The 27462-nt window shown below is 39.5% G+C and overlaps 3 protein-coding genes across 6 annotated transcripts in view; 1 reads left to right on the forward strand and 2 right to left on the reverse strand.

The window, feature by feature from the left end:
- Positions 1 to 14461, reverse strand: part of rtkna (rhotekin a) — a 53604-nt gene extending 39143 nt beyond the window's left edge. Inside the window, exon 1 of one of the 4 annotated variants that reach the window (XM_072388151.1) lies at positions 14055 to 14458. In XM_072388151.1, coding sequence (XP_072244252.1) covers positions 14055 to 14165 — 111 coding nt within the window. In that variant the 5' untranslated portion in view covers positions 14166 to 14458. Of the gene's footprint in view, positions 1 to 14054 lie in introns of all 4 variants that reach the window. The other 3 variants (XM_072388150.1, XM_072388154.1, XM_072388155.1) reach the window with 3 other exon arrangements.
- A 4617-nt stretch (positions 14462 to 19078) lies between these two features.
- Positions 19079 to 24324, reverse strand: smn1 (survival of motor neuron 1, telomeric). Its single transcript, XM_072388156.1, has 8 exons — positions 24234 to 24324; positions 23682 to 23753; positions 23488 to 23607; positions 22050 to 22241; positions 20728 to 20907; positions 20171 to 20245; positions 19510 to 19617; positions 19079 to 19302 (listed from the first exon to the last, which is right to left on the reverse strand). The coding sequence occupies exons 1-8, from the start codon at positions 24279 to 24281 to the stop codon at positions 19246 to 19248; spliced, it is 852 nt and encodes a 283-aa protein (XP_072244257.1). The 5' UTR covers positions 24282 to 24324; the 3' UTR covers positions 19079 to 19245.
- Positions 24325 to 24370: 46 nt separating this feature from the next.
- hspb11 (heat shock protein, alpha-crystallin-related, b11) lies at positions 24371 to 26937 on the forward strand. The gene is made up of 5 exons (XM_072388157.1): positions 24371 to 24609; positions 24735 to 24841; positions 26362 to 26430; positions 26518 to 26561; positions 26659 to 26937. The coding sequence occupies exons 1-5, from the start codon at positions 24518 to 24520 to the stop codon at positions 26749 to 26751; spliced, it is 405 nt and encodes a 134-aa protein (XP_072244258.1). The 5' UTR covers positions 24371 to 24517; the 3' UTR covers positions 26752 to 26937.
- Positions 26938 to 27462: the final 525 nt, after the last annotated feature.

The following is a 27462-nucleotide window of genomic DNA, read 5'->3' on the forward strand; positions in this document are numbered from 1 at the left end:
AATCTGTGGCAGACACCAACAAAAGCAGTGAGACAGGAGATTTACTGTTCTGAGGTGGAAAGAGAAATAGTTGACATGGATGTATAGAGGGAGGGTTATGGGGGTCTCAGAAAACATTTTGAAACTCTTTTGAGAAAGTGCACTTCCACTGGATACACAAATCAAAGTGTGTAAATTATATTTTTTAACCAAGTCTCTCTGAGAGTTGATCTGGGAAATAGCTGAACTGGAAAAATATTCATTTAACAAGAAACAAGCCGACCTCAGCACCGAACCTCTGTTAAACGGTCTTAACAACTTTAATGACGTGAAACTGAGTTTGCAAGAGGGGTTCTCACTTTTCATTAAAAAATGTTGTTTTCTTTTTCTTCCGTAAAGACTGAACAAACCACAAAATACACTGCAGAAAAAAAAATGCCCAAGTCAGGAAATCGCTTTTATTTTTCTTTAGGCTTTATGACACTGTGTGACACCAGCGGTAGCTCCTTGAAGCAGAACATGCTGCAGGTATACTCTCCCAACAGGAAAACAGAAAAACTAAGATGACAAAAGCCTAGAGGCAGAACAAAAACAGACAGAAAATAGCTATTATCTCAATGACAGGGCTGGCAGGTAACCAGCTCAAACTGAGTTGGCCCAAAGCCACTGAGGGTGAAGCAAACTCAGGTATCCAGATTAGTGGTTAGTGCAAAGTCCCTTTCAGCCTCTCTGGGATTTTTCTATGTTAAAGGACGGTTGCTGACGGAGTAATGGATTAGCAGCTTGTGACAGTAACAGAGCCAGATGTACTAAGTGGCTGCTACGAGAGAGTTGTGAAAGCAATGCATTACACAATCAGTTAATCCAATACAAACTAAGAGATTTGATCAAAACAGGGAATAAGCAGAGAGGGTTGGACCGCTTTCAAGACAATACCCGGAGTTTTGTTGTTCCTGAACGGATGTGTGGAGGAATATGGAAAACTTCCTGTTCATACACTTAATCAGCTGGAGGAAAGAGTCAGAGTCAGAGTCAGAGCTGAGGTTTAGCTGGTGGCGGAGCTCCACTGAGAAAGGAAGCTTACAGGTGCATGATTGTATGTGGTGTATGAAATGGACTGAAAAAAAAAAGAAAAATAGTACTCATTGTAAGAAAGATTTATATTCACATCTGTAAAAACATTATTCAGTGGTCAACTATAAATTGAGTTAGAAAGGAAAAAACAAGCAAGACAAATTCAAATCTGTCCATGTCTAATAATACATGATAAGCCAAAGAATGTGCAGAACAGTTTCCTGTTGCAAATTTAAGAAATTACGTTCAAGCTTATTTATAACTTTGCATGACCGCTTTATTTTTAGCTACGCTTGCCCAAGGCATGGTGTCATCTTTCTGTCTGGCCCAGGCTGAAATAACTCCACAACTGAATTGAATCAAATGAGTTTTGTTGAAGCATTTACAAAGTAAACACAAATGTGAATCTTTACTGCAACAACATGAGGTTCACATTTTCATTTCTTTTACAATTTTCCATGAATCTTGTTATTCACGTTCCTAATTCTAATGTAACTTGTATTCATTGTGGGACGACTGTAGCTCAGGCGAAAGGGCAGCCGTTTATCAATTAGAAGAGGTCGTATGGGGGTTCGAACTGGCGGTTCAATTCCAAGCTTCTGTGGAACACATGTCAACTGTAGGTCTCCTCTGATGCGCCCATCGATGTGCTTGTAACATGTAAAGACTAAGACGTTCTGTATGCATGTGTGTAAGAATGGGTGAATGTGGCTTGTAGTGTAAAAGCTCTTTGAGTGGTCAGATAAAGTAGAAGAGCCCTATATAAGTACAAGCCATTTACCATTTATCTGGAAACTAATGCTATAAAATGGTATATAAAAACCAGTACTCAAAATGTGTGACAGCTTATCATCAAGATGTTAACAACCAAAAAGGTTTTTGTTTTCTTTTAACTGATTGCTTGACCTTAAACCTAAGGTATTCCTGAAATGTCTTAAACTATAACAAATGTCAAACCCTAATCGGAGATATGACCTCTCAAATTTAACTGTTTTTTTACAGCTAACAGTTTAGGTGAAAATGTTACTTTTGCCTCAGTTGTTTCTTCTGAGTAAGTTGGGCTTACCTAATAGAAAGGGTTTGTTTGAAGTAAGTGAAACTAGAACGGAATGAAAAAAAAAGCTCATATTATGCGGTTTCCTTTTACTTTCATACATTACAGTCATTTAACGCATACTTTTGTCCATCGTTATTTACGAGTGTGGAACACATTTGGAGTAGTCAGTGTGGGGTTTAATATCTTGTCTAAGGATATTTTACTTGTTGACTGGGAAAGTTTGAGCTTGAACCAGCAACATTACTTCTCAACCTCCTGAGCATCAGCCTCCAATGTGCTGTATAACCTCCGATGTGTGTAAAATGTTGAAATCAGAAATGTTTGTATAATGTTTGTTTGTAATCCCTTTATCTGACATCACTATGAAACACATTTGCATAATGTCTGCCTGGTGGCTAGCTTGGCACATCTCAAACAGAATCAGCCACTTCCTCTCTCATAATGGCATAATAATTCTGTAATTGAGCATTATGCTGGATTTTAGAACCTGGATGATCAGATTTGCAGGAATTAGTGAATCAAATGTTACACTAGCAATAGGAATGATGGCCAAATATGGAGAAATACTTGCAATAAACTTAATCCTTCAACTCCAGTATCCCTGTTTAAAAAATTAAAGTTAACTGTTCAACATTGTAAAGAACTTCTACTTCAACTTCTAATCAGCAGTAATTGGCACTCTCACTGCAACCTTTAATAATCTTTATGCGAAAGGTTTAAACCTGTCTTTATTCTACTGCACAATGTGGCAGCAGAACAGGGTAGGGTAACACACAAAGGCCTCAGAGAGCCAGGCCCAAAACCACAACAAAGAACACTGACTGTCATCTAAACCAAATCTGAAACTGAGCCCCACCACAGCTCCCACTCACTTTAAATACACACATATACACAAAACTATATTTACATTTACACATACACATTCTAGACATAAATAACCATAGACACCCTTATACTCACACTGTGACGTTGTAACAAAGCAATTTCAAAATGACACAAATGCAGCTAATCAAGGTTTGACCGTGTGATTATGGCCTGTCAAACAGAAGCCCTCCCTGTTGTTTCCCATGGAGCAAAGAAGACAAATAAAAGGCTGAATTACTGCAGAGCTGTGTATTCTTAAACCTTCAGGCAGACAATTTGAAAAGGACAGTGAGAAAGACCTGCAGGAGCACCAAACTATCCCCCGGGAAAAGTGCATTAAGAATGAGAAGGAAGTTCTCAAAAGCTTATTGTTTTGTGGCTTAAAGATGATATAAAATGTTTGTGACTGTGCAGCTTCAGATCTAAGTACTAGAACAGGAAAAAGACACAGCTTTAAGGTAATATAATGGAAAAAAAAACGAACCTGACTCAACTGATTTGAATGTCACAGTACACATTACATGGCTGAATTACAGGAGTCACTGGGTTACATCTGTAACTTGATGACATCAGCCTGTGATGAGCTGTGAAACCAGACGTTTCATAAAGAAATTCCCCCAGAGAACAGTTTTCAGCTTTATAGCATGAAAAACATGTGCTGTCAGCCACAAAGTTGTAACTCAGACTCAGCGACAATGTAATGGCGCTGTACATCTCACCAGCAGCCTGCCTTGTTATTAGGTGTATCAGTTTCAGTGAGATAACAAGTCAGCCTGAGTGATCTAAGCTCTTATTTTAGGTTAGGTACAGGACACACTATGATGCATGGCGTTGTACTCTTAATCATCAAAGCTTGAGCAGCTAGGAGATGAAAAGTCAGGCAAGGACCCACAAGCCATGTCACAGATATTTTTCTCACACTGGATATCTCAAGCTGAAAGAAAAGAATGACAGCGCCACAATCTGTGGGGAGGAGATGGCCCCATCACTGCCTGAAGCAACAGAGCAGGGACGATCTTGTATCAACATTACCCCTGTTGCTGTTAGCTGAAGGAAAAACAGGTTCGAGTACTCAAAAAAACACACACACACACCTCTGGATCTGGAGACAGTTCAGCAGTTTGGCTGCTTCCCAGAATCATTGCGGACTTTCAGGAACGCTACTGCAGCTGTTCGCAGGAGTCTGCAGCAACTCATCGCTCTGAGGGAACGGACAGTTCACTGAGAGAGAAACTTGCTCGTTAGGAAATTCATCTTCATTGATTTCTGCCCTCAGGGGTGCCGGTTGTGCAATATCAGGGAAGATGTGTGTGGAATTAAGAGGATACGTGCACCAAGGCATTTATTTGTCCTTATAAGTGTGAATGTTGCTCTAAAATGACTATTAGTAACTGCAAGTTATAAGGAACATGATGTAATGTAAGAATTGATAAGAGAAAGGCGCACAAGAAGAGAGCAAGTTGTCTCATAGAGGTTTATAAATGTGAAATGGAGCAATGGCTCCCTCTGCAGAACAGCAGCAGAAATAGCAAGATGAAACATCATGTCAGACAACCCAACAGTGCAAGAAGTTGTACAGTGCTGTGAGGAAATGTAAAAAGAAGAATGTAAAAGATCTAACATGTTTCTATCCATTTTCAGCTAAGACTACACATGACAACGCTGGGTTTAACAGAAATAAGTGGGAGAAGTGAAGGAAAAAAAGACTGATTGTTCAGAACATATACCGTTAAGACTCGAGGAAAAAATTATTCAATTGCACAATTTAGTTTGCCAATAAGTCACTTTTGCTAGGCAATTATACATGTTTTTATTAGACACTCACACTAACCGGCTGCACTTTGCAGTAAACACACATATGTCTACAAACTAAAACAAGAGCCACAAAGTCTAAACATCTGCAGAAGCAATACAAGAATCTAAACAACTGCAGAGAGAAAACTCAGGAAACTACAACTCACACTGACATGACATCATAACATCTTTATAGTTTTAAGAGTTCTGCCAGGAGGAGTGAGAAAGGAGGTATGTCTGTTAGTGTAAGCTAAACTTTCTTGTGCATTCAATTTAAGAAGATACTTTAAATTATATTTTCAAAGCATTAAAGAATGTATATATTCATGAGGTTTGAATAGGGGTACAAAAAGATTCTCAAAAATCTGAATGCTTTGACTTCATAAACTGGTATTTGAAGCTGGTTTACTACTCAGTAGTTAACATGATGTCATGCACAGACGTTGTCTGGTTTTCTGACTGACCAGTTGTACTTTGGGGAATTCCCTGGTGAGCGTGTGAACACAGATACACACAAAGAATATTGAAAATAAATGCATATAGCTTATAACCATGTAATAATATTCCATACATATTACACAGAAAGGCAGCAACATGTCTTTATCGCAGCAACACAGTCATATTTAGTTAATTCAAGTCAAAGTTTTATGAAATTGTCTAAAAAAAAAAAAAGGGGGACTTTCTCAAATTGTCTGTTTATGTCTGATAGTCGAGAGTTTATACTATATTTGGTTTGATTTTAAACCAAGCAAAGCAACAGATACCCACATTTGAGGTGCTGAAATGAACTAAACAGTTGATTTAATCAGAAGTAGTGTATAATGTGTCTTGTATATGTGTCATATTCCAGAAATATTTTGAGAAAACATAATATTAATTGGACACTTCTTTTTGATACAGTACATTCTGTCTGATGTTTTAAGAAAATTTCAGTCGAAAGAAATTAAATATATTGGATGGATTTTTCGCTCCTCAGAACTCTGCTCCAGCAGATTTCTTGTGTTTTTTTTATTTAAACATGCTTACTGATATGCTGAAATGTTTCTTAACGATGGACAACCTGATTTATAAATGTCTTTTAAAATATCACGTCAATGTCTATTACTTCTAATAAAGTGTCATTTAATTTGTCTTTAATGTTGCCTTGTGCATTCACAGAGGTATTCCCAGTATTGCTACCTTTTTCCTAAGAAAACTAGCAACAGAGCTGAGAAAATGATCCGAAAAAATCGCTCCTAAGACAGCAGGAACAACATAATGATACAACAAGATCTGACATCACACCGTCTGCTGTACTGGGCCCGGTAAACACACACATTAAAACATGGCCATGCTGGCAGGGACAACACCATGCAGCTTGCAGGGAAGGCGGACATGCATAATAGACCCATCTGCTCTCATAAAGTCAAACACCTGCTCAGCATCAACAAAACAGACAACATCATTGGCGCTTGTGCTCCTTTGCCCCCTCCTCCCCACAGTAACATCCAATTCTCTCCAGATCACACTGAGCAGAAAATAGGGGCAGACTCGTTTGGTACAAATAGCAACACGGTACCTACAGTACATCTTTCACCAAAACACCTACAGTGTAGAAGGTATCAGACGCAGCTCACTGACAGTGATCATGGAGGTGACTTAGTATCTCACTGAGATTGCACAAACTGAAAACAATAGTGAGATCAGCGCAGGACCAGGCACGTACAACACACCCACCCTTCATTCGCACAAGAACACGTACCACCAAACATTTTTCAACATCAATTCCTTTCACAGTACATTCCTCGTTATGGAAGACGGGTCCCAACTCCATCTATTTCACAATAAAGTACGGTGGTTAAAGTGAGGTGTAAAGAGCCTCTTTGTACGGAAGAAAAAGAAATTTGCAGAGCAAGAAGAGAAGAGGTGTAGTGGATTGGGCTGACCCTGGAATGCCTGGCATTCTTCAGTCTAACTAAATGTGTGCTTTGACAGTTAATGGCTTCGTCTCTGGTGAAGTTACGTGCTTAACTCAGAACATGAAAAGTTATGATTTATTCTTGTTGAATTCAACAATCCCACTCCATAATTTCAGTCAAATTTGGAGGAAATAAACTGAATAAATTAATCTATTTTTTCCAACTAATATCCAGCATAACAGAGGCGCTATTCCTCATAGAGACAAAGCCTCTCATGTTTCTAGGGCCTCTGTTATAAGGGTTGACAGAAAGTGTCCTGCACTGTAAATGACACCACACATTGGATTCTGGGTATTCATGTGTGTCCTTCTCACAATGTTTAACAGAGAAGTATTCAGTGGGGGGTCTTGTGTTCACAGGAAGAAGATACCTTCGGCATGAGACAGTGAAGTTCTGTTTTGCAGTGTGCTTGAGCCAAGCTCAATAGACTGAGCCCTCTGGTGGCGTGTGTAAACAGAAATGAACAATGAAAAAAAGGAAAGGAACCCAAGACAAATAGTTACCAGCTATCGATGTGTAGAGGTAAAAACAAAGGAGTACTTCCTCTGTGTAATCTGGATCAAGAAAGTGGGTTAGCACCGAGATACAGGACAAGAATGGACCCATTTTCCTAAAACATCAGGGGACCTGAGCCTGATAGTAGTGGAGTGGCCCACATAATGTGGCTCTACTGATGAGGGAAGGTGTTGAGGATGATGGATTCAGTTCACAGGAGCAGATAACAATTATCAAAATAAATGCAGCACATGTCAGATATTTTCACTTAATCCAGTAGAAATTGTATTATTATACGTTATTCTTAATTCAAATTCTAATCTTATGCATTTTATACAACTTTACCTCCACTTTAGTGCTGTTCATATTGTATGAGGTCAGCTTACAACAACAGCAGAATCCAAAGCCTCCCATTGTAATATTTCCCCAGAATTATAGACATGTAGGGAAGGTCTGGACTACTCTGATTCAGAGGCTTTTCCACTCCACTAACTAAGGCAGTAAGTAAATAAAACAGGTTTGATGATGCACACAGAAAATTTCCACATCTGGGGTTGTGGGAATGTATCCAAAGATTGAGCTTCCTCCTACAGCTCTCCACCTGTCTGCTAAACGAGTCGCTGGCAGTGATCGCCTCGCACAGGACAGCGAATGCTGAGCGAACAAAGCCTGTCTGTGTCTGATAATATGCAGTGGACCTTGCTCAAGGAGACACTGATGCTTAGTCACTGCCTGAGGCTGTGGGTGAGTGTGTGCACACACACACACACACAAGTGGCTAACAATCTACCATCCCAAATGACTAATGGCTAGTTGAAAACATCAGCTTTCATTCATAACACTGAATGGTAGAGAGGGGGCAGGTTGTGAATGTGCCGACGCGCATGGAGATGCTGATACGTGTGAACTGGATACTAACAGTGGCTGTGACTCACTTCCTGTATGAACACGCCTGCTATCTGTGTTCATGTCTGGTTCAGTGGAAGGCAATGTAACATATAAGAGCATAGAGCAGTAGTTGGGTGGGGTTAATTCACAACATAAGCAACAGACCCTCAGCTGTTAAACTGCGCCCTGACACCAGTTGCCACATAGAGACACTAACCACATACCAAAAGTATTTCTGCTCCGACACGAAAGCAGTCTACGTGTTTCTACTGACCAGCTGACTGAATGGTATTAGAGCATAACAGCAATTAAAAGGAAAAAATAATGAAAATGTTCAAAAAGTTCAAACTGCCAAAAAGTTCTGGATTAATTTTTAACCGTTTACATTATTGATGTCAGTTCTACTGTCTCTTGAAGCCAACTTTTGATTGGCTTTTCCAGTTTGCTTGGTCAATGGGACTTGGATGAGGTAGAAAGTACAGTCTTTGGGTTTACTAGTGACGGCCAGTATAAGAGGACATGTAATATCTTTATTAGCTATGTGCATTTCTCATAGAAAAGAAAAAGGACAGAGACTTTTGGAGCTTATGAAGCTCAACAACAAGTAAACACATCTACAGTATAACATGACTGTCAGCTGTTCCTTCATAAAGTTCAGTGTGAAAATGAATCTGTTTTAGATTGAAAGAGATTATCGCTATACAATAACAAAAATGTTACACAAATTATAACCGATACATGAAATTGCACAACAGACGAAAAGTCTATTGTCACAAATAGCAAACGACAGCATAGCCTTGCCTTTTTATATAATATGAGTATGAAAGAATATGCGTACGAGGTCAAGAGTGAAAAGAATGTCTATTAAATACAATATTTCAACAACAAAGCTTTGCTTTGTATAAACCCAACTTGCTGGGCTAACACTCAAGCCATTACCATGGGAATAATGACTATGGTTAAATTTTACTCCTCACTTGGAAACAGATTAAACAATTTTTCATTCAGAGGCATTCTGGGAACAGCCTGTGTAATAAGAAAAGTTAAACATTTGCTAGTTAAAGTATCACTCAGCATACCAGGAGACCCTCCAAGCAGGAAACTCCAGTGGCTCGGCTTTGTTTGAGAATAAGGGTCTTAGAAGGGGCAAAATTTCCCTGGAATCTCCCCTGCACCCTGCAGTGTTCAACATGCCAGAAAACCCCTCAGGATGCACACACTGAACTATATGCAGGCAAGTCTTGGCACTGCAGTTGTTCAAGAAATCAATAAAGTAGAGTACATCCGCTCTTTAGAACCCTGGGGCCTTAGAATCTTTCTTCCTGGGACGGCATGCCTCAGAACAGTGCTTGGTTTTGGGCTATAGTGCAGTGATGTCCCATTGTTTTTTTTTTGTTTTTTTTGTTGCACAGAACTGCCTTGAATGCAAGAATTGGTAGATTTTACCAATCCCTGTAAGCGAGTTGTTTCTCAGTTGGTTCATGGTTTGAGTTGCATGGCTTTTGGCAAAAGTGTTGTCCTGACAACAGCTATATGCCCCCCCCCTCATTTTGTGTGTGCGGGGAGGCAGAGATATGCTTACATAAACAGACCTGTTTCATCACAGTTTCTTGCCAAGCAACACCGACACCAGCAGAAGCTACACTGAGAGGCTGCTGAGCATGAGACTGCTTACTGGCTGCCTCTATGAACTATAAACCATACATCTTGGCATCTGGAGAAAACATCAAGACATCTAACCTGGGAGACATCACACAAGGATAAACCTGTTTTCACTGATAAAAGTAAAACACCCAAAACCTACTATTCTACACTAATGATGAGCATTTTAATTTAAGGGTTAGCAAAAATATATATATACATTTCCAACAAAGTGGAACGCTGGTGAAATGCTGGGTGGGTACAATTATATGCACATAAAAATTGCAATTGGGAAATCTGTTTTTCAAATTCATTTTAGATGATGCCTGCAACATGGCGTACTAAAAGTTGAAACAAGGGCCGAGTTAGCACTGTTGACTGTAATGAGTTAGCTCAGAGCCAGAGAGGGCAGCAGCTTTTCTCTATCTTGTTTATACACGTTATCTTTTCTTGGTTGTTTTAATTCATATTTATGGATGCAGAGCTGTGCTGTGATCACTAAAGGCAGTTTCCAGAAGTGTTCCTGAGCTCCTGCGGTTATTTCCACACCACGATTGTGTCTGTTTGTGATGCAGTCCTGCCTGAGGGAACAGGCAAATGCAGTATTGGTTTTCTGCTGTGTCAAAAAAGCTTGAGCAATTTTTCTGGATTCTTTGAGGCTTTTGTTGATAATATGAACACGAAATGAGGAAAATCGCAAGGTCCTTAATTTTTATTCACAGATATCTAATTGCTAAACCATTCGCTCTGCTGCCTTTCGGCAGAGAACCCTACTCCATTGTTGCTTCTAAAAGTTTATTGGGGAGGCTCTTTTAAAAATGTATCATGTTACTAACATGTTAAACATGACCATTATTAGAGGTTAAAGGTTCCACTAGATATTTATACAAGTTTTTCACAACATTTTACATTAAATTACAAACTTTTTCATTCTTTTGTTGGCCCTGGAGCAATTATTTTTGTAAGATGTTGCTGGCATTTATTTCAAAATGAACAAATATTTCTTCCTGAAAATATTTTCAGTGTATTCTTTCTTCATTTACAGCATGCCAGAGAAGAACGTGCAAATGCCACCATTAACCATGAGTTACTAAAGCGGCATCAGTGTTCGGTTTAGATACTCACTGGTGAGAGTGTGGGATCTACAGGGTGGAGAAGGGCATTCCACCAGTTCCAACCACACTGTTGCCCAAAACTGTTCAAGCATTTATTCAGCAGACATGGCAGAGTTCCAGACCTTGCCATTCACTCCCAGAGGCTGGGAAAGAGTGTGGGTGTATGGGTGTGTCGTCACATACACCTAACCACTTCCTTTCCCTGCATAAGCCAGTGCTAGCCACAGTGGGTGGACTAATGTGGAGCAGCCTTGAGTTAAACTTAAAACGTCAGTGCATTGAAATAGAGGAAGTTCTATCCACACCTTCATAATAATAACTGCACAATCCAAATCTCTCACTGCATGCCTGGGTGGCTTCAGCTGTAGCAGTCGAGCTGGTGAGGATGGAGACAGTGTGTAGAGTTTAACACTGGTAGCCTTGTAGATCAGAGAGGAGGGATGTAGAAAGCAGATATGTTCTCTGTTCCCTCTGAGAACAGCAGGAGGAATGACAAAAAGGCTACAGAATAGGTTTCTGGGCAAATGCTGGATCAGCGTGAAATCGCTTAACTGGTCTCTTATTCTTCCATTCTCTGTCTATATTATCCCGTCAATTTGTGATGCACACACAGCAGAATGATTCAGCACCAGACTTTTTTCAACACTGCAAAGAAACCCGAATTATTTTCACTTGGAAAAAAAAAACTTGCTGTGGCAGTAAGATGTTAACATGGATGCCTAGCAATATCCATCCATCTATCCATCCATTTTCTATACATTTTCTATACCGTCACTCCGTCGGTCGGGCCGCGGGGGGGGGGCTGGTCCCAGCAGTCATCGGGCAAGAGGCGGGGTAGACCCTGGACAGGTCGCCACTCCATCACAGGGCCCCACACAGACGAACGATTCAAACAACCACACACACACTCACACTCACTCCTAAGGACAATTTTTAGAGACATTGTAGATGATGAAAGGCAAATTTTTCATCAATTTAGAGATGCAACAAATGTCTCATTTGGAACAAAAACATCTACCAAGGCCAAGGTATTCCCGGCACAGTGGAAGCAGGGTACATTCACACTGCCTCATTGAAATGCCGCACACTTGCTCCACGGTGACACTGAAAGAGCCGGAACAAGCAGAGCCACAGGAAAGTCCCAGTCTCTGAAAGAGCATCATTAGCATTGGCAACAAAGGCAAAGGCACAAATTATTCTTGTATGAGAGCAAGCAGAGAGCAGATGACAGAATAAATTAATCAATAGTTGATGTTACCGTTGTGAAAGGAAGAGAAGTCTTTACCCTGATGCATAACTAACATGCAAACCAAACAGAGGAAAGTAATGAGTCAGAAGATACATAAAACATCATTTAAAGATGCTTTAAAGGGTGGATGTTCGGTCCAAAAGTTAAATTTTTAGTCACTAAATCTGTAAATCTCTAAATTGATTTGCCATAGCCATTCAACGGGATAGTACAAAGGACACTCACTCTCAACCAGTTAAACACGTAAATTATTATTATACAAAACAGTTTAGAAAATTCATACACTGTCCAAAATTGATATTTCTTGCTCTTCTCTCTTGGAACAGTACCTCTGAGGAAAACGTGTGAGCTCTCCAAAGAGGATCAGCTGTGTAAATTCAAAATAAACCTGTAAACAACACAAGATGATTTTCTCCATTTTCTCTTGCCTGGCCATTCAGACTCGACCCCCCTAAAACAAGTTCACCTCCAGTAAATGTCATACGATACTGGAATGTACGAACTTATGAGTCAGATATGAGCTCAGGGATGCTCAGACACCATATCAGACTATTCTGACATCAGATCAATACGATGAAGTGTGCCCGACTTCCCAGGGGTTTATGGAGTTTTCCTGTGACATGAATTACAAACAACGCAAGCTGACAGTCTATGCCTGCTCTCACACACTGGGTGAAAAAAAACATTAAGATCCAGTCGGAGGACAAGAGATAGAATCAATACCCTGCCTTTTTCGTTTGCTGCATTGCATCATTAACATTCCTTAAGTATCCTCTTACAATTGACTCCCTCGTTCCATCATTCTCACTCTTCCACCCATATCCCCGTTTCTCCCTCCTGTCTAGTAAAACAAAATTACTTGCCTAAAGTTTCAAAAGCCTTTCCATTACACTGGAAATGTGGGCTTACTTTTAACTCAACAGGTCCAAACAGTCCACACACACACACACACACACACACACAGGAGCAGAACAAAGTAGTAGTAACATAATATGCAAACTCATGATGGCTCAAAGGCTCTGGAGGGTTCACAGTGTGACTGGAAGAGAAAGTGAATGGAAGTAGTGCAGGAGAAGGAGGACTCTCCATCAAAACAAGATTGAAGTGGACTGTGAGTAAAAATAATTAGAGGTTAGATTGGAAGAAAATTCTGCTATGCTGACAGACGGTAGCTAATATGAAGCAGATGCTGACATGGGAGCTTTGCAGAGAGGAAGAGGAAAACATGCATGAAGAGAAGTATTTTGACCCAGTGATTAACAGTTTAGAGTCATACAAAGGCTGCCGCTTTGACCCAGTTCTCAACATGTGGAGGAAGTCTTTATCTACTGTTGAACAGCCTGCTGTCAAAAAATTAAGTGGTTAAAAGACATTTGAGTGAGCCAGAAGGTTGACATCCATGTGCTTTTGAGAAGTTTTTAAACTTTACAGTGTTACCTAAAGACAGTGATTGAGAACTACCGAACAACAAAAAAAACAAAAATGTGAATGGTATCTGGATTACCTGAAGTCAATTAAAAACGACTCATGTCAGGATCATATCAAAGCTTTAACACTAGGCTAAACCAAGTTCCACAACATCACAGCGGAGGAAGCATAAAGCACATTTGAAGCTACAGTCAGCCCTCAAAGGAAGAACTTAAACACTTTAAAGTCTCCTAGAGAATTCTAGTGTTTGTGTGGAGTCGGGTAACGTGGTTATCGGTAAATATTAGCTTTAATCGGAGAACGCAACATCACAGTTTTCTGCTGCTATCCAATTCAAATATCGTGCACCCACAGCAGCGTGCACAAAGCCCTCCAAAGCAGATTACAGTGAGCCCCCCGGTTTGTGTGTGGGGGTAGATCAGTCAAAGGTGTAAATAGAGAGTCTTTTGGTGAGTGCGCTTGTGTGAGTGTGTGTCAGTGACTGTGGAAGAGAAAGAGAAACGGTGGTCCACCTGTGATGCGTCCAGGAAAACGCTCTTTCTGAACTTCCCCCGCCGTATCTCCATTTCCAGAGCAGAGCCCCGGGCAACGGTGGCCCTCGCTGTTTGATTTCGGCAAAACATCGTCTCTTGTTTCTTGACAACTTTGATAACAGACAGTCCAGTCAGTATGAACTTTACACTGACCGCAAAGAGCGGAACCGCGTTGAAAAAAAACTTCCAAATAGACCAGCGCAGATCCAAGAGTGGCACAAAACGATCCCACCGGCAAAAACTCCCAAGAGATCCAGGCAAAACACCGCATGAGACGCTATTGTCGTTCCTTCACACGAGGGAGTCGCAACTGAGGCAACTACACCCAGGGGGAGGAAGAAGAATTACGTCTTTATAAAGAGCCTAATTTCATTTTCCCAAACACTCGCCTGCTTGGGTCCAACAGTGACATGGTGACACCTCATGTGGTGCGCAGCTGAGACTAACTTTGTACTGCCTTGTGTAAGGAGACCTCTACTGGTGATGACTGGCAAAGATTTACTACCGTAATATTATGCCTTTAGTGGGTCCATCAGTGCAGCTCTTCCAGCAAGAAAGACTCTCTGAAAGCCCACGTGTGCATCAATGGCTTCGCTGTAATTTAAAGGTTTTGGTTATTTTATCCGGCTATTAGGTTACATTTCCAGAATCTACACACGTCTAAGAAGTCTCAGCAGGTCTTACAGAGGTAATATGGAGGCACACCACTCTTAGGAAGACTGCATGAGCAGATAAAGTATAGTTGACCAGTTTAAAGCAGCACTGAGTGTCAGTGATTTCTTGCTGTCAGACAACGACGCATGTAAAAACAGACACGAACCATGGGTTTGAGAGCACATTTAAATAAAGATTGTCTCCACATCCACAAAAGCAAGTTAAAACTTTAAATACTAACACTAAAACACAAAATAAATACATAAAAACACGAACCAGAACTCTTATTACCTCCTATAAGCCCAAAAGAATGGAAATATATCCCGTTGTTTTACAAGTCAAAGAAATTCATGGATGCCGCATCAATCACACTAAGGGGGTGGGGGGTGTTATCAGTACACAGTTCAAAAGACAAGAAGCACCACTATGCTGGCATAGTGGTGCATCAGTACATGTGGAATCTGCGAAGGCTCCATTAATGCTGAACAATAACGGTTTTGAAGCAGCGCATCCTGCATCAATAAGGCATAATGTCAAACCACATTCTGTGCATAATAAAAACAGCATGGCTTAGATGAGTGTGGGTGCTGGACCAGCCTACTTGCAGTACAGACCTCTCACTCAAAGAAAACATTTGACTTTGGAGGATCTGCTGAAAAGGTATACAAAGTAAGAATGAAATCATCTAAAAGTGTCCTCATTTTCCAAATAAACCAACAGAGAATATGCCCAAACTCTTTGGGAAAAAAGGGCTGTATTTTACTATCTTCATAGCTGGGTTGATGAGGATAAAAGCATATGGCTTTTTTTTTTGCCTTCAGCATTCAGTATTTATTATTTACTTGTGCTTCTTCAGAAACTCCCAGTTTCCTTAATACCAATAATGCAGCCTGTTTAAGGGGTTGTAAAGCTGGCGGCAAGAGCTTTACTCTCATGGTATAACATTTTATTTATGAGTGTCTGCAACAGAGCATGAAAATCCAGATGGAATGTGAATCATAACTAGTAGTGGCACCAGAAGTTTTCTTAACCTGCTGTGAGTGGAATTCTGAAAGGTCGGCCGGTGATCACTGGTCATTTTCCCTGGTATAGAGGTCATTCTGCAAACAGAGACAGAGGTTTGCTTCCGTGCCAGAGGATGAAATTGCAAGTGTGGTTACTAAAGAAATAAAAGACAAATCATTCACCTACTGTGACTCACACACAACATGGTTTGAGCTAATCCTCCCAACTTTTCTTTCTGATACTTTGTACCTCTTTTCTGTGATATCCTGGGAAATTCTGTTGTGAACAGTTTTCAAGGCAAAGTGTTAATGTTCATCCCGTTATCTAAATTTCTGCTTTAGCTCACTGAGCAACTAGATGTTTGACCAACTATTTCACCTGCAACTGCCAAAAAAAACCCAAAAAACGTTAAATCACCTAAAACACATAAAAAAAGAAGAAAACACAGCATAAGCCTGCATTATAACTGTAAAGCACCACCTTGATTCAAGGCCTACATCCTCAGTGATCTTATTATTATTTCAAACTTAATTGCGTCAATCGTGGTTTGGCAATTACCTCTATCTAATAAAATCTATCTGTCATCATAGAATCATGTTTTAATGGGAATTTAATTTTTCTCTCGATAGTAAACAGCCTTTATACTTCAGTGTACCGTTTGTCTGCCCGTGTTAATAACTGCAGACACTTGTTTGCCTTAACGGCAACTGAAAATGATACTAATAGTGTTGCATTTCAAATGCAGTGTTTCACCCTCATTGCTCAACAGGCCGGTGCACCATGCTTCCTGTGAAAACATCTAACATACGATACACTTCAGACCAACATACCACTTATGCTTAATAGTCTAAATTTGTGCTTTCCTGTGTCAGCAAACTCTGACTGTATTCTCCTCAGTTGGTATTAATGGTGTTTGTTCCACAATTTTCAACATTTTCATATATAGTGACTTCAGTGAATCTTTAGAGCTCCCCTCTGTTGAAAAAAACAGGCCTGTTCAGCCCTGTTTAGCCCTGTTTCTCGAACTGCCCCCAAAGTCTCTTATTTAAAAAGCATTATGTTTGTTGATGTTGAGAGCATGAGTAAATAGCTGACGGCCTTGTAACTCATGCAGCAATGTGATCTCTTTTGGATGCCTATTTCCTAGAAGGGACTGTGCAAAATGCAGGATCAGTTTACACCCCTTGTGCCTCTCTGGTTAGTTGTGGGCTGACAATCATATTGGGGAGCAGTGCTTTTCCAAGCAAGGTCAGAGCTCCTTCTAAGTCCTCACTGGGTTCCACTGGGCCCTTTGGGCAACTCAGTTTGCTGAGGAGCAAGCAATTGGCTTATGTGTAGGCTTTGCCATGGCAGATATTAAACCCCTCTGTGGGGCAAAGATAGGTTTAGTTTATCTCCTCTCATGTATAGTGCATATTTTATTTGTAAATCCCACAAACTACATTTTCTCCTGTTAATGTCCCTTTTTTTTCTCCGGTTTTCTCTATCATGCCAACATCCATGGGAACAAAACAGCAAGAAAATAAAGAAAGGTAAAGGCTACAGTAAGAATCAAATATAGCTGTAAATACGAGCAGTCGCACTGGGCCATAAAATGCTGTTCGCAGTCAGAACACAAACAAAGGGGCTGCTCTTCTTTCAGAAAGCGATGGCTGTTGAGCAGCTGGAGGAAGATCACATGGTATGAAATAAAGAGACAATCATGCTATTACATCCTAACACAAAACCCATTTCTGTTTCTCTCTCACATACACAAACATACACAATATGATTAAATGCCCACCAGTTTAGAGCCAGAGGAGTGGGCACAAGTGGGCAAATCACTGGTAAAGGAAATCTGTTTGGCCTCTCTTTCACGGAATGTAAGCACTTGAGGCTCAGCAGAATAAGTGTGGCTGTTCCCACTGTAATTGCATGTGGTTTTCTGGATTCTAAATATAAACATGCAGAAAGTATCTGCAACCATTGCTCTACGCCTTTCCCTGTTTGTGTATTAATGAAACCTCAAGCATTCTAACATCAGGTTTCAGGACAAGGAAAAGAAAACAAGCGGTGTAATAATAGATTAGAGCCAAGAAAGTAAGAAACCTCAACAGGCACAGCCACGCAAAACTGAAATTGAAACATTTTCTTTAAAGACATCAAAGGTTTGACCAAAAAGGGTGAATTTGTCGAGTGTAAATGACATCAAGACAAAGTATCTCTCAATGATTTCAATGTCCCAGTGATTTCAAGAATATTTATCTGTTCAGCTGGATCAATATGTCAGGGTGACTGTAGCTGAGACTGTGCTTACTATCGCCCTGAAATATGCAGCCATCTGATGTGACTAGAAAAACATTATGATGGATGTGCTCCTATACAGAGTGGTAGATGAGGAAACACCTCGGGGAAAACAGAAGGCTTGAATGCAAGGCATACACTGGAGCGATTCTCTGAATTAACTGCGTGGAAAGCAGCAGAGGGACTAAAGCTGTTCTCAAGTCTGACTCGTAATCTCACCGGCATGTCAAGAGAGATGAATGTGCATGTACAGTATACACACAATTAGAAGTGGAGAGTGCTTCTCTGTATGGGTGTTTGCATGGGTTAAAACAACAATCTTACGTATTTATGAGGCATTTTCCACCAATGAGAATACACTGCACTTGTCTGACTTCTGCTGGACAATATGTGCCATTACATCCACGTGTATATAAGTTTATTACCATGTGCGATCTTTGATAAACTCTCGTCTTTGTAGACAATTCGTAAAATAGACTAAAACAACGCATTGAGTAATTTACACAATTATTGATTCTTTGCTATGAAACTCATGACTGAAGTATAATGCATCCTACTTCCATCGGCGCTCCTTGAGGAGTTTGTACAACTGTCTGTAACTGAACTGACTGAACATTATAAAGATGGTACACATCCATCTGAATACAGTTGTTGGTGTACAAGAATATGTTAAAGTACAGATTGGAGGGTTAGATACTATAAAACTTAAACTTTAGTAGTCTCCATAATCGTAATATGAGCAAGGTTTGGTAACAATTCGAAGCATTTTACCAACAAGTCACAGGACTGATTTGACTGGAAGATGGATACCTTAATAGAAAGTGTGTCAAGATTGATTTTCTTTTCCCAAGAAAAATTGTGGCTGCCCTCGCTGTGTAAGGGGCTTTAAATCACAAAAGAATCGAAGGGTATTAAGAGTTTGTTTTTAATGAACCCTCCAATTTGATTTTTCATTTATCATAGGATAGGATGAAGAGTCTTGAACAGCAAAATTGATCAATCTGACTGTAAATAACCGAACAAAATAAGATTCTATAGCAAAATATAAAAATCAAACCAACTCTGTTCTGATAGCCTTTATTTAATCTATTTACAAAGAATACAAAACTTTTTTCTTCAGTAAGTCAAAATGGTTTTGTTGAAGAACACACATCAGACAAATCAGATTGGTGGCTGCTGCTCCATGAGAGGTCCAAAGTGACTCAAACTAATACTTGAGTTAATCAAATCACTTGTGGTGAAGTTCGGTCCACTTGGCAGCTTCTTTGCGCCCTTGTTTCAAGCCCTGTGGAGGAAAAAAAAAAAAAGATGTTAATGTGACCCTCTTTAATTTACTTCTGAAGCTGACAGGAGACTCTTCAAGCTAAGAATCTTAGCCAAAGAGGACCAACGTTACCATATACAGACTATTTTACATGTGGAAACAGGAGATTGGACAGGTGAATAAATCTGTTATAGGCCATAACAGACAAGCTGGACTCGGTGCACATACCAGGTAGTATCCTGTGTGATATCCACTCATATACCAGGATATGAGCACGCTACCCAAGGCCTCATCGTCCACCGTGTCAAGGCTCAGCGGTGGAGGTGGAGGAATCATCTGAGGAAGAGAATGCAGCCATTAAGCTAATGTTTGTTCTTAATTTACCACCAGGAAGAATCAAACATTTAATTTGAAAATAAAGCTTAAGAGTGAGTGGAATACTGAAGATCTGTAGTTCCGTCTGCTTTTCCATGCTGTCAAATAAATTCATCCAAAATTTCTGTCACTTTTCTCATCCAAATATCTTTTTGCCCACTTTCTCTCAGCCAATAAGCTGACAGTCCCAGGTCTTTGAATATAAATATAATTCTGTCACTGTTTTTCCAGACTGTTCTTTGAGCATCCCCCTCTTCCCCATCTCCTTCATTTGGGTTCATCCGAGTCATCTCAAAAGTCTCAGCTGTCAACTCTCATCACTAGCATATAGACCCGAGAGGTCCCTGCTCCTATTTCCTACCTTCATCTAGGACTATGCTGCTCATACAAGGTTTTGTTCCAAAGGCTCTTTTATTATTGAAATACAGTTTTTCAGAGCCCGAATAAAATTCTCTCTGCTGTAGCCTCTACATTTGTCATCATTAGAGTACAGATGGAGTGTTTTCAGACTCACGGGTGGACCAAAAGGCATCATGGGAGGCCAGGAGGGAGGTATAGGTGGACGGCCACCAGATTGCCTGCTCTCGCCCTGGGAGGAGATAAGCAGGAAACATACAGTTATATGATCCAAATATTATTTAACAGCATCCCAAATAGCTTTGTATGAAAGAAGAAAGCTTCAACAGCCTCCCCTCAGTAAATTTACTCATATAATGACGACTGTCTACTGTAATCCAGCTCATGTAATTGCAACAAATACCAAGTATATCAAAGGGAAAAGAACCATTAAGACAAATGCCAGTTAAATTTACTACAATCCAATCGCACTGCAATAAATGACAACAACTGAGTAGCTGTTGTTTATAGTCCATTTTCATTTATCACATTGTAAACAATTTTACTGTTTATGTTTAATTTTACTGACTGCAGCAAAGAGCCAGCCTTCTCACAGAATTTACAAAGAATTAGATCCTTCAATCTAAATTTAACCATTTAAAAGCAAGTTTGTATTTTGTTGTAATTTTGTAGGACTAAATAAAGAAGCGAGCTCTAAGTAGCATTCCCTCTTACCTGTCTGAAAGTCTGCATGGGAGGTGGACCTGGGGGAAAGCCACGGAAGCCAGGGGGCCACGCTGGAGGAGGGTCTTTGTGAGGCTTGGACTTGTGGGCTTTACTGTGTGAGTGGTGTTGAGGTTGGTGTGGTGTGGTTGACCGGTCACTCTCCTCTGTTGATGATTCTGCCTCGTTTACCTACAGATGGCAGAAATATATTTATTAATATGGAATATAGACTAATTTCAGGAATATCTCACAAGAATATTTTGAAGCAGTATAGAAAAGCTACAGCAGTTCTGTAGTCAAATTAATTTTCAATCCAAGCAGGATGTGAGTGCTATCCAACTTAAAGGGGAATTCCGGTATTTTTAAACTTAGACCTGATTTCTGCCATTAAATACTTGTGTGTAGAAAGCCCTCCGATAGCCACCAATAACAGCAACTCAGCAGCTATGAGCTGACAGTGCAATAGTACGCGTTTAATCATTCATTCGTCTTAAAGTATTGGTGAAATAAAGACAGATAATGCCTTATTTAGAGGCTACATCGTCTAAGCCCCGTTCACGCCGTTATATGGATTTCGAGTAATCTAAATATCTTCCGAAGGATGCCGACTTTCACCAAACTGTTCTCGGCGAGTAGATGAACGTATTTCATACCAGAAATAAGGTCTAGGTTTAAAAATACTGGAGTTCCCCTTTAATCCTTTCCTTTATTGAGTGTTAAACAGCCATTTATCACAATTATCATCTTTGCAGATGTCTTTGTGTAATTAAAAAATGACATAAAGACCCAATGAATATGGATAGGGCCAAGTTTTGGGAGGAAAATAAAGTTTATTTGTTTAAACTCTGGGATTCACATATTTGCTAAATCAAACACATAACGGCAAAAATCATCTTAAGTACAAATGCTGTCTTTCTTAATTAAGTAAAAGTTATAGAAATAGTAGGTTTGAGCTGGGCTCTCACAGTTCAACGCAATAACCAATTAAATGCGAGTCTAATTTATTCAAGTCCAGTTCAATGTGAAAGCAAACATTCACAATTCAATGTCATATAAAAAAGTGTAAATGCCAAAATGCCAAAGCAGCCGATCAGTTAAAAATATGTAAGTTAATAGTGGTTTAGTTGGAAAAGAAGTCTTTTTCCATTGATGCTCAAACCAACTTAGACTTTTATAACAGAATATAAAGGAATTTTCATTCATAATATTGCAGTTTTGCTGTCTGAACAGAACGAGTGTTTACTTACAGCATGAGTGAATAAAAGAACTGACAATAACAATATATCTATATTATGGCTATAGAAAAAAAAAATAGAGTTTCACTACTTTACCTTGGCATTCGACTCTTCATCAGCCTCAGAAATTTCTGATAGCAAGTCCTCCAGGTTCTGCTCCTCTTCATTGCCATAGCCTGTAAAAACAACTATACAAGTCCCCCTCTTCTGGTCTATGGAGGAAATGGTGGCTGCATACAGCTGGCCATCCTCTGACCAGTAAGCACCGCAAGTGTCTCCAACCTGCCACTGTGATGGATCAGAAAAATGTAATTAGGGTCAAAGTATAACCACACTGTGCTTTTTTTTTTTTGTGAATCCATGTCAATGAATTGTGTCATGAGGCTAATTTTATATTAAGCCTTATAAAACAGCTGCATTCTAAACACATTTCAATTTACAGAGAACAGCTCTTTCATACAAATGTGCTCATTTTAGCTAATATTTCTCAGTCATATGGATCATTGCTCACTGGAATGGACTTCAATGAGTATCCACAGAATCGCATGGATAATTTACAACTAATCTTATTTATTTCTTTAACAGTAAATCAAATTAGTGAAAATATATTAAAATATAAATTGAGAGCTGAAAAAACATTTTTGCTACTTAGAAATATGACATAATGAACCATTACCAATAAAAAAAATGGCCAAGAAGTTTTGTCTCATCTGTTTGAACAAATTCTATCTAGTCTAAGGCTTTTTTAGATTATATTCATTCAGAAATATAAGATAAGAACTCAAAATGGATCAAACTTTAATTCAACAAAAGATAACAAATAGCTTCTTAACCTACAGAATAAAAATGTCGTGTAATACTACAGCTTTTAAAAAAATATATGTTTGCAATATAAGATTGAGGATTATGATAACTTTTCCCCCTCATTAAAAAAAAAAGAAAAGCAAGAAGAATAATCCCTTCATGTTTTCAGCTCTACATCTATATTCAGGCACATCTGTGGCTCTCAGTATCTTACTGAAAACCAAATAACATCCAAATATGATGGAACTACTTTAATACTACAAAGAATTAATATATGGTTGTGATAATCTGAAAACAAGTAGATATTTTAGTATTCGTTGACTGAACACTTTATCTTTTTTTTTAAGCCTGAGGTAGAATATAACATACAGCAGCAACCGTTTAGTTGCAAGTTATCTTTAGGGTTTCCATGGATGCTCTGTACAAACTTCAAGCTCTCTCAGTAAAAAAAGAAAGAAAAAAAAGCCACGAGTTGGAGTTTAAAGAAATTGGAAGAGTCATCAAATGTTGCTAAGAGGTGATAAACTTTAAAACAAAGAAACAAACAAATAAAATATGTGACAAAGTGAAAGGTCTCGGTGAGCTGGCGTGTTATTATCCCAACATCAAAATGTATTCGTTTATACTTCACATCACAGATGTTCATCCCAAAGCTGACATAAAATGATTACATCTTTCCTTTAAGTGCCTCTATTAGTTTTAATTGTACTTTTTGTTCCACTTTCCAAACCTCTTTGTCGGGCGGTGCATTGTTTCTTTTCCGGCTCTGATTCTTTTTGTTGTTCTTGCGTTTTTTTCCTGGTTGGTTTTTCTTGGAGGCTTGTGGCTCTTCGTCGCCTTTAAGGGCAGTCTGTCACACATAGCGAGAGCAGAAATGTAAGCGGCCATCATGGACAGTCACACGCTGAAATTAACCCAATTTACCTTGAAGGAAGCGACTGCCTTGTCGTATGCCTTTATCAGTGCAGTGTCGTCCCATATATCTGAATCATCACTCTGAAAAGAGAACAATGAATTGAGAGCCCTGGTAGGCGAAAGACATTCTAGGACCACTTTCCCGCTTAACAAATGCCAACAAACCCGATGGGATGTTAAAAGACTTTACAGTTGATTTTACAGTGCACCTGTTCTATCTTTACTTCTGATTCGACCAGTTTACCTTTCCTTTCTTTGCACTATATTATCAGATAGGACGTTACAGTGAGGTGGGACATCTGTTTGCCGCTATAATTAAATATGTGTGAGGTGTGTAAATGACGTTGCATTACAACAAGCCATTGTCTCATCTCCTGAAAGATATTAGCTGCGCTGCGTGTTTCTGGTTCCATAAGTTTCACGTCCATTCCGTCTTTGTTACCCAACTTAGCCGAGGCCAACGTTGGTTTGTAGCTTAGCTTCCTAGCTTACCACCTCAAACACATAAGCAGCCGCCGGAAGAAGGTTCATATGTGTTGCTTGAAGGTGAGTTCAACTCGCCTGTCCAGTTCCGCGTGCAAACAGTACTTCTTGCGATCCATTCGCCATGTGAAAATGTTTAATTCTAAGCTAACTTTAGCTAATTTTGCAACAACTACCCAACAACATGCGTCGGAAATGATGACAGTGACGTCTATATAATGCGACGCTGTGGTTGGCTTGGCAACGGCAATTGCTCGACATCGCCTGTACTTTCCCCAAGACTTGTAAACGCAACAGCTGGGGCGTATTATTGTCAAAATCATTGCTGTTTACTTCGAAATACTTTAACTGTGTAGCTCGTGATGATTGAGTCATCTTTCAGCTCTTTGGGTGCAAAACTTGTCCTCGCTTCATCCAGCGATGAAAATCACCCACCAGAAAACATCATTGACGGGTGAGCGTTGCTTTTAAGATAGTCGTTTTTGTCAACACATCTTTAAAATGATAGTTTTTGCGTTTGCAGAATTACTCTAAATTGGAGTGCGTGTTCCTCTGTGGATGTTTGCTCTTTTCCACCAGAAACACCAAAACGTTTTGGATGTCCACCGGGATGTTTCCTCAGGAGTTTATCATTCGCTTTGCTGAACCCACGAAGGTTTCTGCCATGACATTGGACAGCTACAATGGTATGGAGGCAATGGTCAAAAGTGAATACAGATCAAATGCAGTCTCTGCATTAGACAGAGATAAAGATGAAATTTATCAAATGCTAATGCGCTGCTACTTATTGCAAACACTACTCGTTGGGAGCCTTCAGTTTACCTGCAAACCAATCCTGAAGCTGCTTTTGGCTAATCTGCACCAAAAGTATGTTTAAGATCTTAGTGATGATGACATGAAAGGACTGAGTGCTATTCCCAAAACCCAAACTTATGCTCCTTAAAGACCGCATGGTGGATTTTAATATAAGCTTTGAATTATAGTCCTGTTGTAGAAGCCAGCCTTTTCCAGTCTTAGTTCCTTGATCCATTGCTTTACATTTTTATTCAGAATTTGCTAGCATTTGTAGTATTGCGCAAAAGCCTCAACCCTCATTTCCTTATATATTGCCCGAGGAAATTGGAAATATTTTCAGTGATATCTTGAAACATACGTAAACATACATAGTATACAGTTTATAAACAGACAACAGGAAAGTTTGCACTATTCTTACAAGCGAGAAAGTAAATATTCTGAATACTATTTGGTATTCAGCCTGAATATTCTTAGACACGCTTTCTTGTAATTACTTCAGCTGGTAGTTCTTCAGGTCTCATAATGGACATTTCAAAGCATTTCTTTGGATGCTGGCTGCCTTTTATTCCCTTCACAGTCAAGATGACCCCACACTTCAGAAATGTTTACGGCTAATAGTTTTTTGGAAATCATCTTGTTTGTGCAAAAATGCAATATTTTGTCAATCAAGCTGTGTTATCTTTGGCATGTTTTTGTGGATGGAACTAAAGAAATGGGAACAAACAATGTGATTTTGTGACAGGCTGCCATTAACAAAGTGCCTAAAGATACAATTTAAAATTGATTCTTTGCTTGGTTGTCTCTGATGTCCAGACACAACACTGGTTCATTCCTTGAATTAGGTGCCTTTTGTGTTTGAATGATTCATAGGTCAGGGTTAATAGAAAAAAAATCCTCTGAAAATGGTCGGGTACGAAGAATGAACTGAAAATAAGTGAAAAAGCAGTCAATGTCCAAAGAAAAAAAATGTGAAAGACCTTCAGAAAGATTGGAGAGCTATTGTTCAAGACCACTTTAAAAGGTTACAAGAAAGTCAGGCTCCTTGAAAGCAAAATCCAAAGAATGAGGGGTGGCTCAAGACTTTTGCACAGTGCTGTTGGTGAATCCATTATTCCTCCTACCCGTGTAGCTTTTCCAGTACCAAAGCTCATTTCTTCCTCGCAGGGTTAGTTAGTGACAGATTATAATTCAACAGGATGACATAATCACATTACAAAAAATGTTACAACTGTACTCAGTCCAAGTTTGGTATGAAAATCATGTAATTAGATTATAGTTACATTGCCACATACATTATTACATTACATCATTACAAAGAGTTTTCATGGCTTCCTGATTGTTAAACAGCTTTATGATTTGATTTAGACTTAAAGAAAAGGACAAAATCTTCCTCTGTTTTTGTGTTTTACAGTGAAGCATCTACTGGTAGAAAAGAATACCTCACCAAGTGCTTCCCGGTTTGAGTTTGTCACAGAGAAAGGTGAGGAGCGCAATCAACAACATTTTTCATGCTTAATTTCAGGTCCACATCAGTGAAACTGAGATTAACAAACTAATTGGCTTGCAGAATTTGAGTGTACAGAGGGACATCTTCAGTCGAATTCTATTTCAGTAAGTGGAAACAGAAATACTCATTCAAAAACCTCTGCCCATGTTGACTCAGAATTAGTAAAACTATTTCCTTTTTTCTTCCCCGTTTCTCTTTCAGCTTAATGACAGCATTGCAACCCACCTTCGTTTTATCATCACCTCAGGATACGACCACTTTGTGTCAGTGCACAGAGTCAGTTTAAGAAATTAAAGTGTTTAACTTTTGGATAACTTTTGAGGCATTATTTGGAAAATGAATAAATGTATATCTCTAAACAAAACTCTTATAAGCATGTTGTATATAAAATATGTGGTGTGAAAGTTGTGGAGCATTATAAAACTTGGCTCTCCAAGATTTACTTCAAGCAGTTTTCACTGTCTATGCTGACATACTGCACTGGACTCACTTATTAGGCTTTTTATTCCCCATTCAGCTCTTCCTGCTAATTTCACAAGCTGATAGTTGGCAAAGCTTTAGAATAAAAGAGTCAGATTGTGTTGAATGGTTGGAATTACAAAGGAACTTCCTCTCTGCGTGAGAGATAGAGTTAATTAACAAATTTTTTGAGCAGCAAGAGCTTAAACTGGCATTCGTACAGCGGCCCCCACCACCCCTCAGCCATTCCCCCATGAGCAGAATTTTGCATCCCCACAGACATTGATAATCATGGGTAATGTTGCTGGGGGGTGTGGAGGTGAACCAGATGGCTTCCCAGCCAACCAACGTTTGTCCAAAGGCTGCTGGCTTATTTACATAAAGTACTCAAGCCACCTCCAGCATTTATACATCTCACACACGCTTGCACACAAACACTGACTCCTTTCTACCTCCATTGCCATTTGAACTTGTCAGTAGCGAAGGCTTCAGCAGTATTTGAGGACCCTTTGGGACTCCCTCTCCAATTACTTGCTGGCTGCAGTG

The sequence above is a fragment of the Leuresthes tenuis genome, unplaced genomic scaffold (genome assembly GCF_036924035.1).
Source record: "Leuresthes tenuis unplaced genomic scaffold, fLeuTen1.0.hap1 SCAF_6, whole genome shotgun sequence".
Taxonomy (NCBI): Eukaryota; Metazoa; Chordata; class Actinopteri; order Atheriniformes; family Atherinopsidae; genus Leuresthes; species Leuresthes tenuis.

Excerpts from the sequence above, each read along its gene's own strand:
- hspb11 (XM_072388157.1), top strand. The coding sequence starts at position 24,518 with ATGATTGAGTCATCTTTCAGCTCTTTGGGTGCAAAACTTGTCCTCGCT. Across the intron at positions 24,842-26,361 it reads GACATTGGACAGCTACAATG|TGAAGCATCTACTGGTAGAA; the intron begins GTATGGAGGCAA and ends TGTGTTTTACAG. Across the intron at positions 26,431-26,517 it reads TGAGTTTGTCACAGAGAAAG|AATTTGAGTGTACAGAGGGA; the intron begins GTGAGGAGCGCA and ends ATTGGCTTGCAG.
- smn1 (XM_072388156.1), bottom strand. The coding sequence starts at position 24,281 with ATGGCGAATGGATCGCAAGAAGTACTGTTTGCACGCGGAACTGGACAG. Across the intron at positions 23,754-24,233 it reads TTGCACGCGGAACTGGACAG|AGTGATGATTCAGATATATG; the intron begins GCGAGTTGAACT and ends TTCTCTTTTCAG. Across the intron at positions 20,246-20,727 it reads CCATGCAGACTTTCAGACAG|GGCGAGAGCAGGCAATCTGG; the intron begins GTAAGAGGGAAT and ends ATCTCCTCCCAG.